Source organism: Solanum verrucosum, unplaced genomic scaffold (assembly GCF_900185275.1).
Source record: "Solanum verrucosum unplaced genomic scaffold, falcon-dt-bn FXZP01000203.1, whole genome shotgun sequence".
NCBI lineage: Eukaryota > Viridiplantae > Streptophyta > Magnoliopsida > Solanales > Solanaceae > Solanum > Solanum verrucosum.
Window position 1 is genome coordinate 1,170,283 of NW_026020815.1, and position 13,187 is coordinate 1,183,469.

Genomic DNA, 13,187 nt, shown 5'->3' on the forward strand with positions numbered 1-13,187 from the left:
TTATACTCTCATCAATTCTCAACCATTGCATTAAACTTCTCCAAAAATGATTCTTGTCTTTGCAATTTAATTTCTTCATAAAACCTTTCAATAAACTTCTCAGCTCTCTCATCAACCGAATCATCATCATCATCATCGTCATTATCATCATCGTTGCCATGAAAATCTGTAAATTCTTCCATGGAACCTAATCTCTCCAACTCCAACACTGGGTACCTTCTCTTTTTTTCTTCTTCTTCGACTTTCGCCATTCCCAAACATCTCGAAATAAAGAAAACAGACCATATATCTCTGTAACTCCTCTGTTTTCTGAATGATTTTTTTCTGTTATAGTAATGAATCAATGGTGTATTTGAAGGAGAAAATTGGTATTCTTGAATATACCCATAATTGTAATGCTTAAGAAGACTAAATTTCTTCATTTTCTTCGCATTTTTCAGAGAAATTAACCTTGTAATGATGGGTTTTCTCATTTTTGCTAAGAAAATTGACATGTTTAGTAGATTAGAAACTTTCTGAAAAACAGGGGAACTTTTTTTGGGCATTTTTTTTTATTTCTAAGTTCAAAATGTGAGAGAAACTTGAGATGAAAGCTCACTCAAGTGACTCTCACTTTTGAATTTGAAGAATGTTTCTTGTTTTGGAATTTATTTGTAGTGTTTTCTTGGGTACTGTGTAGAGCAATTTATTGGTGAAAAAAGGTGTTTTTTTTTCAAAGAGGGAATGACAAAAATGGTCCCTTATATTTGAGGTTTGGTTCAAAATAGTCCCTTAAGTATACGCTAAATAATTTCAATCCTTTATGTTTTAATGTTTTAACTCTGTTTTCTAATATATTGAACTCCGTGGGTTAGATTCGATGGAAATTAGCAGGAACTCATCTTTAGAGATACAATTTTTATTGTTTTTACTATTATTTTTAGAGAATTTTATGCAAATCACGTAGTGAACTAATTATATCATATTTCTATTATTTTTTAAATTACAAAAATCCCTTAAATTTGGTGGAATTCGAATACATCATTCAATGTCCCACTACATCACATATGTCCTGATACATACAATAGTGATGTATTGCGTCCTAATACATCGCGTAAAGTGATGTATCTAAGAATAGTAGAGAGTAGGGATTTTTGTAATTTTTTCAAATGATAGAAAATTTTAGAAAATATAGTAAAATATATTGTGTACTTAGGTTATTTTTCCTTATTTTTATTCTTTCTAGAGTTTTATGTGCAAGTTTTTAAGGTATAATTTATGTTATTTAGAGTCTAGTATTTGATACAGTCTTTTATATTGTATATTTTAGGATGATGTTGATCATTCAATAGGATGGATCAATATTTATTTTTCATGTTTGAAAACAGATTATTAACTATCTTCATTTGAAAATAGATGATTAATCATTTACTTTCCACATTTTCAAATCATCGTAATTTAAAAATAGATGATTAATCATTTACTTTTCACGTTTGATAAATAGCTAAAAGGGCATTACCCTTAAACATAAAGGACTAATTTTGTCAAGTTTGTTTTTGAAGAATGTGAAAATATGTGGAAAGCTAGGCTGGAAAAAGGTTTGTGGTCGGTGTCAATTTGGATTTTATTATAGTGAAGTAGCCGTTAAAGAGCGGGTTCTCTCTCAGTTCCACTTTATTTTAAAATGGGGTTTACGCGATAACAATCTAGATTAATCATGTTTCGCAAAAATAAGATAAATATAATAAAAAATTAAAGAAATTTTGATTCTTTAGAAAATATATTTGGATCAAGTTAAAAAAAATAATTTATTTTTCATGATTCTGATTTTAAATCAAGTGATTAAGAATATTTTAATATTTTACTTTAATGCAATACTATAAAAATACTTAAAAACTAATTTGGCTTTAAAATACTTAAAATAAATCAATTCAAATGGACTCATAGTTGCTATAATTTCCATTTTCAAATCTAGACTAATAAGAGTTATCGCGGAAATGATAGAATCTCTTTGCTCTTAACCGAATTTTGGAGTTTGAACGTATGAAAAATATTTGTGACTAGAGAACATCTATTTTTCAAATGGACCTTACGCGGTAGTAGCGGAGTTATGATTTTACTAATGAAAGTTTTCATTAAGAGGGCTCAAAACTTGAAAAAGTAGACACATGAACTGATCGAAGGAGGTTCGACATCTACAATGCATATATAAATATTATTTTAATCATATATAAAGGGTTCAAATGAATCCCTGACCACAAGGTGCTCCTCCCTATTACGCCAACACCAATCTTAATTAGTCGGATTCCAAATACTATCGGACACGGAAAGAAAAAAAGAAAAAAAAAAGGGGGGAAAGATTTCCAAATCTGGGACAGAAAAATATAATTTAAAATTAAAAGAAATTTCGATTTCCAAATCGGCAGCAGAAACAATAGAATATAAAATTAAAAGAAATTTCGATTCCTTTCTGATATTATTAATTGGTTATGTTTAGTACATGGAACAGAACAATTAAATACAGTTGTTTTACCTTCTAATCAAAGTTTTCTATTGCATTATTCTGCAAGAGATTCGTTTCAGATCCCAAATAAAATTACAATTTAATTATTTTTTCCTTGAATAATATTTTTCTACAAAAATTATGACTTTATTAATGATAAATATTAATCATTTTAATTAGAACTGTCAATATGAATAGACGTAATTTAGTTGGGCTTAGCTTATGGAGATTTTGATATTTAACGATTTGAGTTGGGTCGGCCTACTGTGACCACATGCCTTCAAATGACTAGCCCAGCTTAATAGGTTGTGGGTCGGGCCAACACCTTTTCTAAAATATATTTTTTCATGATTTTTAAGAAAATTGTATTTTGATATGAAAATGCTTAACATAAATATTTTAGTAATGTTGGTCACGTAGTGAATTTTTGTATTGGATTGTTGGTTAATACGATATCAAAATCATTACTATCATTAATGGCGTTAACTACGACTATCACCATTGGCAATTACTATTGTCAGTCGTTGATATATCTGTCACCTTCATCATTGTAATTATATCCACTACCACCATCACCATTGTCGACGAACATTAGCGTCACCAACCGCCAGATGCGACCACCAACCACCTCTTTCTTTACAATCACATTGATAACCAGTTGCCAACCACTACAGTTAGTAGCTATAATATCTATCACCTCCATCATTATAATTATATTCACGATCACCATCAACATCATCATCCCTGCCACCTCCACCATCACTATCAATTATCTATCACCATGAGATCAATCCCTACTACCTACCACCTCCACCATCATAACTAGCACTGGTGCTAACTGCTAACTATCACCCAACACATCGTCAAACACCTTACATATTCTTCAACTAGCCACCACCATCATATATCGCCAACAACCAGAGGCGGAATTTTTCTAGTTGGCCAAGCGGTCCCGTCTTCCATAGCCAGGGATTAGTCATTTAAGGATCAGTTGATGCGCTGGGATGAAAGAAAGTTATCAGGATTAGGAGTTTGGGGTTCACAAGTTAATATATATATATATATATATATATATATATATATATATATATATATATATATTTATTTAATTAATTTTTCAATACAAATATAAGATCTATGGAAAAGCTAGTGAGTTCGCCCGAACCCACGAACCTCCACCCAACTTCGCCTCTACCAACAACTAACATTAATTAACTTCACCATCACAACTATCAACCGTCACCGTCACGTTAGTCGCTACGACACCAATTAAATTATACAAACAAATATCTAAGAATATATATTTAATTTAGTAAAGGCTAGCTATATATAGGGATTAGGTTTTTTCTAACTTTCTTTATCTTCAAACATTCTAAACTTTATAAGTCGTTTTCATTTGGGTAAGCAGTCTGTTGAAAAAATCGTTTCTAAAGAACTAATCACTTCATCATTAAACAATGATTAAAGATTTTTTTTTTTAATACATAGAGTACTATTTTTTACCTTTCTGAATTTGTGGTCAATTTTGGGTGTGTTTGGTATGAAGGAAAATATTTTTCCGGAAAATGTTTTCCAATTTTTTCATGTTTGGTTGGGTTAAATGTTTTGGAAAATGTTTTCCAAATCAATTCATTTTCCTCAAATTCAAGGAAAATGACTTCCCTTCAAAAATCAAGGAAAACATTTTCCAAAACTTTCCACCAATTTCAAATTACAACTTTTTTGTTGAAAAAATAAATAAATAAAAAAAGTTGAAAAAGTAAATTTAAAGCTTATTTTTAAAAAATATTTTTCAACTTCAATTTTTTTATCCGACCCACCCCCCTCCCTCCTGCCCCCTACCACCCCCCACCCCCACCCCTAAAAATAAATAAATTAAAGTTTGTTTTTAGAAAATATTTCCAATTCCAAAATTTTATTTTCACCCACCCCACCCTCGACCACCCCCAACCACCAGCCCCACACTCCCCCCCTCCCCCCAAAAAAAATAATTAAAAGTTTGTTTTTAAAAAATATTTTCAATTTCAAAATTTTATTTTTTCACCTCTACCCTCGACCCCCCACTCACCCACCCTAAAAAAAATAATTTAAGTTTGTTTTTTAAAAATATTTTCAGCTTCAAAATTTTATTTTTTCAGCCCAACCCTTGACCCCCCCACCCCCCAAAAAAAATTTAAGTTTGTTTTTTAAAAAATATTTTCAACTTCTAAATTTCAATTTTTCACCCCTACCCTCGACCTCCCCTCACCCACCCCCTACCACCCCCCACGCCCCAAAAAAATTAAGTTTGTTTTTAAAAAATATTTTCAATTTCAAAATTATTTTCTACTCTAGTAAAAATAAAAGATATTTCTCAAAAATATTTTTTCATTCATAAATCAAACACTAAAAATCTTTTTCGGAAAATATTTTCTACTCACCAACCAAACATGAGAAAATAAGTCAAAAATCAACTTGTTTTCCAGGAAAACATTTTCTAGGAAAACATTTTCCATGAAAAACATTTTCCTTCGTACCAAACACACCCTTTATATAACATACTTTTCCTTCGAGGGAAATTAGGTCTTTTATACACCAAACGTTTTACCAAATGTATTTTATAATATATGCACATTACTTTTGTGTTTGACCATTTAATTTGTAATTGAGTATATTTTATTTTATTATATTAATGCACACTACTTTTGTGTTTGATCAATATTGTTTCTAAATATGTCTATATCATGCACTATAAGATCGTAACTCGTGTCATTAATTTTTTTTTAAAAATATATTAAATTACAATTCTACCATTGATATCTAAAAAGAAAAAAATTCTTTATGTTCTTCAGGATTTTGTGAAGAGTAAATTATTTTTCACTGCAAAAATATGATATTCTTTTTAAATAAATCAACAAAGAAAGTATGTCTGATAAATTGAAATGAAGAGTAATATTTATAATTGTTAATAACTTGCTTTGAAAATCAGCGTCAAATTCCTCAGCTATAAGATCAACTTAGCAAGTTTTTATGAGATCTTGACTTTTTAAAGAATTACATTTTCTATATCGTTACATTTTTAGCTTGAAAAACTACCAAATGACTTTTTGTTATTCTTTTAATTGTAATATAGCGATTCAAAGATACGAGATGTATGTTGTTGGGGGAGAGGAAAGGGCACGGTTCCCTAGATTCCAATTAATTTCAGATCGAGATATATTGATAAGTAGATATTTATTTACCTATATATGACTTGTTTTTCATAACGTATGTAGTACATGTGGTTGGACATATAAACTAATTAAATTACACTTTATTTCGTAAAAAACTTTCCACATTTATATCTAATTCAATTCAATTTTTGAAACGTGTCGTACTTTATTTGAGTTATTCAAACATAAGGTAAAAAGAATATAAGCTAAGGAAATAAATTGAGGCAGTTTAGTTATAATTAAAATGAGATAGAAAAGTCATCCAAAAGCTTAAGGGTTTGACTATTAACAAATTTTTTTTAACAGTTTCAAACAAATCATAAGTTAAAATTATATAATGGAGAGTAATGTAGCGTTCTCTAACAAAGGCGACTTCGTACTCAGGGGGATTACTTGAGCCCGAATTTCTGGTTAAAGATAAATAAGTACTTACCACTCCACCACAATCCTTATTGTTATCATGTTTAGTCTTGAACCAACATCTAAATGATATAATATCAGAATCGATCTTGATCATCTATACTATATAAACTATTAATTTAAAATTTGAGTGACTTTATTGATACAAAACTAACTTACAGTGATTTTACTAATAATTTTACTTGAAAAACTAAGCTGATTTTTTTTTGTCATGTATAGCCCTGAACCAACACTAAATAATACAATACCAAAAGATTCATATCAAAATAATCCGATCCGATAATCAAAATCGATTTTGAGCATCTACTATATAAATATTGATATTAAAAATTAAGCAATTTTAGTGATATAAAACTAACTATAAATATTTTAAACCGCACTAGGCAAGCCTTATGCGACATGCTCGACTCAAAAGGCATTGAGGGGGATCGATCCCGGGTCATTCATGTGGATAATACCCTCCAAAACCAACTGAGCCATCCCAAAGAACTACCTCTATCTTATGGTGTTCATTTTATGAAATATGTTGGATCTTAGAGACCCAATTTGCTCTCATATTTATTTTAAATTTGTATTCACTAATCGCATATTTTAAATTGCCATGTGATTTGATCGATTATATAAATACAATTGCTTATTTCAATTTTAAGTAATTTAATTTAGAAAATGATAAATCCTCTTTCATGTCGTACACTTGACTATTTTCTATTTTAACGTATGTTACAATAATATTAATTTTTTTTATCCCTTAATTATTATTTTTTGATAATTAAGTAACTTTTCATTAATCACTAAAGTGATCAGATCAACACTATCTGCTCAGTCACACTCATTTATCTCTTAAATAAACTACAAACGACAAAACTGATTAAAATAATATGTATTACAAAATCTCCATAACTAATATTTACACTAAGCAAAACTTTAATATTGCCTTCTTTTAATCCAAATAGTATGGATTAATACAGCATATATTAATTTGAGTAATTTACACCGGTGACTCCTTCCTTTGGTATTTGGTATGCATTCACCTATCAAATATTAAGGACGGATATATAGTACGATAGATATTGAATATTATATTGAAATCGATATTTTTGATTTTATAGTTTCGATATTATAATGTTTGTTATACATTCTTAAAAAAGTTTGAAATACTGAGTATCCAATTGAATTATATAGTTACATATAAATTCATACTACTAGCAAATAAATAAAATGATATTAGTTCAAAAATACAATTATTTAGACATTTGAACTTTGACTATTCTATTTATCTTAATTGAAATATCTTTTTGAAATGATTGATTAGTCGAAGGGAATTGCTTAGAGTTTCTTCTCAATAATTATATATGTGTGTAAGGCTACATACGATATAATTGAGAAATCCCAACTTCCATAAATTAAAGAATCATTTTCTCTATACAGGATCAAAATGAATTTCGTGTAATGATTTGTGGATTGAAAATACAAATTTCAGAAAACAAAAATAAAAATAAAAATTGCGCGTATAGCCTAGTGGGATTACAATTTGGCAAAAAAAAAGATTACATATTTGCCCAAAAAAATAAAAGGATTTAAATTTGACACAAATTATTTGTTTCGTTTTTGAACTAGCTAGTGATAGTCTTAAAAATATTCATCAACTATATTAACAAAACATAGATCGACCCTTGATTAGCCACATGTTCCAACAAGTGATCTCAAACTCTTATAGGAGTATAAGACTCTTAATAAAACGCCGAGAGAAAGTGTTGAAAACACTCCTAAACTTAGCGAGAATTTAGTAATCGGTAGGATGACAATGGGAAGGGCGGGGCGAGGCGGGTTTAAGATTGTGCGGGGTGGGAGGGATGCATGATGGGTTTAAGTGAGTTTTTTAAAATATTAATGTAGGGTGGGGGCGGGTTGCGGATATATGCGATTTTATGTGAATTCAAACTTAATTTTAACTTTTTACATGTTATAAGAGTGATAGCAAGATAGTAAATGAAAATGGTTCAATAAAAATAATAGGGAAAAGGTACAAGTATACCCCCAAACTATGACCGAAATCTCAGAGACACATTTTAACTAAACTAAGGTCCTATTACCCCTCTAAACCCATTTTTTTTGGTAATTTTGTGCACCTTTTTGGCTTACGTGGTATCCAAATATCTTCCCCGCGCCTCAATTGCGTGGAGTCACGAAGTGTGCCACGTAAGACAAAAGGTGTACAAAATTACAAAAAAAATAAGTTCAGGGGTAATAGGACCTTAGTTTTGTTAAGGTGTGTCTCGGGGATTTCGATTATAGCCTAGGGGGGTACTTGTGCCTTTTCCCAAAATAATATAATTTCTTACATGTTTTCCAATTGACCTCTAAAAACTAAATTTCAAGTCACTATCTATTCAATTAATACAACTTAATGAAAAAATAAACTTTTTTTAATGAATTTTTTTTTTAGCAAAAAAATTGCGGGTTAAGCTCAATCCGTCCCGCACCGCGTCATTGTCATCCCTTGTAATCGGGGTGTATTTAAGTTCAGTTTGTCAACTAAATAAATATTTTTAAGGCTGTCAATAGTTCGAAGGTAAAACTAATAATTTTAGTAGAATTAAAAAAAAAAAAGGGACAAAAACGACGTCGTAATATGGGTAACCCTCGAAATATAAATTGCAGACGTCACTCCACCGTGCACTTTAGCACCTACAGTTTTTCAGAACCTGAACGTTAAAATCGCCTCTTCTCTCTCTACCTCTCTCCCGTTTGGCCGATATATATATTTACATTCCCGGCGATTTCACGTAAACTCAGCTAAACACAACACACAAAGAAGAAAAAAGTTCAAATCTTGAATTTTTTTTCGAAGAATATGAACCCCATTTGCTTTAATATTGAGCAGAGTACAGAATTATAAGGAAAAGAAACAAAGATTTGATTTTTAGCTTGTGGGTGTTGTGATTTTGATGGTTTTAAACTGATATTGAAGATTTGGAAGTGTTTATATGGCGATGGGACCTGAAAGATCGAAACCTTTACATAATTTTTCTTTACCATGTGGGTTGAAGTGGGGTAATCAGAAGTTCTTAAGGTGCGTTAAGGAAGATTCCGATGAAGAAATGTCAAGGTCGGAATTGATCGGACGGAGGAGGGAAACAGGGGTGGTGGAACGGCACCGAACGAAATTCAGATCGGTGAACGGAGATAGTGGTGAGGGAATTGAAGCTGTGAGAGAGAAACTGATGATTGATCTTCAAACGGAAGCTGATAAGATGAAAGACGCGATTTTACGGGAAGGATTAGATTCTCCGGCACCGGCGCCGGCGACGACGATGAATGTGAAGGTAGATGTATCTGATGCAGCCGCCGTCGGAGACTTATCCAGACCATGGAGCTTGAGGACTCGGCGTGCGGCTTGTAACGAGCCGAACGGGGTCCTCGCCGGCGCCGGAGCTGGTGGAAGTGGTGGATCGAAGGAAATGAACGGTTTGCCGCCATTAAAGACGGAGAATAACAAATCTTCAAGATTTCGAAGTGAATTTTCCGGTGGAGTGACCGCCGGAGCTTCTTGTAGCGGCGAGAAGAGACAGAGGGTGAAATATTCCGTTCCCCTTTCACGAAAAGAGATCGAAGAAGATTTCATGGCGATGATCGGACATAGACCCCCTCGTAGACCCAGAAAACGAGCTAAATTTGTTCAAAAAAATTTGGACGTAAGTTTTGATTTATGATAAATCTCTTAAATTCGTATAGTCGATCACAACTAATTTTGAATTAAATATATGATTGTACAGCAATTCACCTGTGAAATTATACTGAATATGTTATTTGATTGGTCGTACTTTTGCAGACGCTATTTCCGGGGTTATGGTTGACGGAAATTACAGCTGACTTATACAAAGTGCCTGAAGATCAGTAGATTTGAAGAAAAGATCATTTTTTTGTGATATCAATGGTAAGTTTTATTATGATGGAACAACTGTTGTTTGGAAATTTGATGAAATTATTGAATTTCTTGTATAACAGAAAAGGGTGTAAAAAAAAATGCAATTTTGTTATTTATTCTAATTTTTTGTGTTTATGTTCATTGGTTTAAGTTTATAACATAGTTGTTGATATTATTGGATTGCACTGAATTAGTTGTTCAAAGTTACATTTTGATTTTTTATTTTTATTTTATATTTGTCAAGTAAGTTGGCTGCTTTTGCTTTCTTCTTTTCTTGATAACAAAGACAAAATTTTCTCTGGGCATTGTCTTTCTAAGTGCAGTGTGTACTGTGTAGTGTTCTTTCTGTTTGCCAATATTTCTCCTATGGGAAGTAGCGGAGCTGGGCCAAATAGGATCGAGGAGTTCATATGAGTCTTTTCATAGAAAACTACATTGTTTATATATATAGTTAAAAGTAATAGATATTGAATTTTATCTGACTTCTCTTTGTATTTACTTTTATATTTTGAATCCTTGCTGAAAATTTTAGCCCGACACGGTGTTAGAGCATGTCATATTCAAAGGACTCGTGTTCAAGATGTGGGTATGAAGAATTCTTGATAGAGAACATTTTCTTTCATATGGGTCCTATGGTGCACAAACTTCAATACAAATATCAACTATTGAATAAAAAAATAATAAATTAAAACCTTTCGCTAGTAGTTGGGTCTTACCATCCGAGCATATTGTCTTGCAATTTCTTTAGATAACTCGTTGTAACATGTTCAACATCAATTCACGACTCCCTTGTTTTCATATGAATGATTCTCTTATTACTCCATCCGTTTCATTTTATATAAATATACATATTTGAGCAGGCACTAAACTTAATTAATTAAAATAAAATTTTGATATAACCAACAAATATAGATAAATTATCTGTTTAGACAAGTGAGTTTTTTAATCGTCTCTATTTATAAATATAATATAACTATAATAAATTTTGGGTTTCGATACCAAGAAAAATATCTTCCAAAAAAAAAAAAAGATCTTTCATTTCTCTACTCTTTATATGTAATGAATTTTGAGTGTGTTCGATACGAAAGAAAAACATTTTTTTTAAAAATAATTGAAATTATCTTTTAATGTTCAATAAGTAATTAAAAATATATTATTATCTCAAAAACATTTAAATATAATGTAGCCGTCGATATTGTCTAGGCACATTGGACATGTTGACGGTTCTAATCAAATTTTAAAAATCTATATGAGTTAGCCTGAATGAAGTGGGTCAATCTATGTTGACAATTCTAAGGGATCGTTTGGTTTGAATTCAATTTATGATGAGATTAATTATGATGAGATTATTTTTTATTGAGTGTTTGGTTTGTTGTATTCAAAATAATAAATTTTAAGAACAATTTATTTGTTTACAAAAATACCCTTCATGAATGTAAAAAGTGATGTAACAAAAAGGTTGAAAGAGACATTTTTGTCATGTACTTATTTTATCCCAGATAAATTATCCCGTAATTACTATACCACCCAAAGGGAGGGATAACTTATCCCGGTACTAATTATTAATCCCGGGATAAGTTATCCCGAACTTGCTAACCAAACAACAAATTAAGTGGTACTATAATTTAATCTCAGAACTATTTGGTATTATTCTTCACACCAAACAACCCCTAATAGAATACATCCTTTATGTATTAAATGAACCCCAATAAATGATGCATTTAAGGGTAAAATAGGCAATGGTAATTTAATTAGTTTTAAAAGTAAGAAAGATACAAAAAGAATACTATCTTTGAAAATATCAATATTACTCATTAGTCATTGCTCTATTATAAGATCCAGTAATACACATACCTTGAGGTTGGTGTAATTTTAGATCAAGTCCCTACAATTATAAACTTTATACCAAGTGTAATCTGGTAATAAACGAATTAAACTTTTTTTTTACTATAGTCTATTAAATTTCAAGTATTGGACGTATAACATGCGAGCTTTTGAGCTTCAAATTCAAATATGAAATTGTTGGTGCGTATTACCTAGTTTTTAAAGATAATATTTTTTTCTGAATGATTGGTCGGGTATATATTCATGAGTTGATCTAATAACAATATGAATCAATAAATTATTATCACTTATTTCATCGAAATCACATCCATGTCATCTTATAATTTTCTTAAAAAGAGAAGCGACTTTGTATAACGATCGGGGTGATTTAATGCCTTTAAAAAATAGGAATACGCTTTAAGTCCCAAAATTTGAAGGACTCAATTTTTTAGTAATAATAAAATTATTATAAGTTTTTTTAAACTAAAAAAGAATATACTATATTTTTTAAATTTATTCGTCTTTTTTAGTTGTTTCGAAACATTAAAAAATATTTATTTTTTTGGATCAATTTTTAAATTTAACTTCCACATGATATGTTTAAGACCACAAGATTAAAAAATATTTTGAAAGAAATAAGTTTTTTTTATTAAAAAGAAAGAAATAACTTTGAATATCAGAAATAAAAAAATAATTAAAAGTTAGGCCTCTGATTTATTTTTTATTAAGTCACTAATTAGCTTGAGCCGTCATTGTATAACAAGCGAGCTTTTTATCCTCAATTTTAAATATGTGATTGTTAGTGCATAGCTGCATATAACCTAAATCCTATCGGTAAATTTTTGACCAATAATCCAAATATATATATTAAGTTTCATCCAAAGCGTAAGAATACAAAGTTGAACGATGACGTTGTGTTTGCAGATGACTTGATGTTGTCTTGCAAAGAAGATATAAAGTCTATCACAAAATTGATGGAGGTCCTAAATTATTTCACTAGAAAGCAAGAAATTGAAAGAGTCTATGAATTATGTGTATACATGATTTGTATACGAAAAAAATTGTACACAACAAAAAGTTGTATATGAAAAGCAATCAAGATATATGGATGCATATACCCACGTGATACACTAGCTATACATGAGAAAGATGAAATGGCTCGTATTGTTTGTTTGACTATGAGACTTATTTAAGAGTGTAAGTTATATCGATCTATTAAAAAGACTGTAGGGGTACATGAAGCTAGGCTAAAGTAAAATTTTGCCATGTTGCCTAGAGATAGATTTATTGTCTGGCTCACCAATAAATAAAAAAACTGTTAATTTAAAAGAGGATGACCAGA

At 30.5% G+C, this 13,187-nt stretch overlaps 2 protein-coding genes across 2 annotated transcripts; one reads left to right on the forward strand and one right to left on the reverse strand.

Moving 5' to 3' along the window:
* Nucleotides 1-11: 11 nt before the first annotated feature.
* Nucleotides 12-545, reverse strand: LOC125813397 (uncharacterized). The gene has a single exon (XM_049492901.1). The coding sequence runs from the start codon at nucleotides 543-545 to the stop codon at nucleotides 12-14; it is 534 nt and encodes a 177-aa protein (XP_049348858.1).
* Nucleotides 546-8,778: 8,233 nt separating this feature from the next.
* On the forward strand, nucleotides 8,779-10,206 carry LOC125813387 (uncharacterized). The gene is made up of 2 exons (XM_049492890.1): nucleotides 8,779-9,788; nucleotides 9,926-10,206. Exons 1-2 carry the CDS (start codon nucleotides 9,081-9,083, stop codon nucleotides 9,992-9,994), a joined length of 777 nt encoding a protein of 258 aa, XP_049348847.1. The 5' UTR covers nucleotides 8,779-9,080; the 3' UTR covers nucleotides 9,995-10,206.
* Nucleotides 10,207-13,187: the final 2,981 nt, after the last annotated feature.

Bases quoted from the DNA above. Each gene is read 5' to 3' on its own strand.
- LOC125813397 (XM_049492901.1), bottom strand. From the start codon at position 545: ATGCCCAAAAAAAGTTCCCCTGTTTTTCAGAAAGTTTCTAATCTACTA.
- LOC125813387 (XM_049492890.1), top strand. From the start codon at position 9,081: ATGGCGATGGGACCTGAAAGATCGAAACCTTTACATAATTTTTCTTTA. The intron at 9,789-9,925 runs GTAAGTTTTGAT...GTACTTTTGCAG, and splicing joins TTGTTCAAAAAAATTTGGAC to ACGCTATTTCCGGGGTTATG.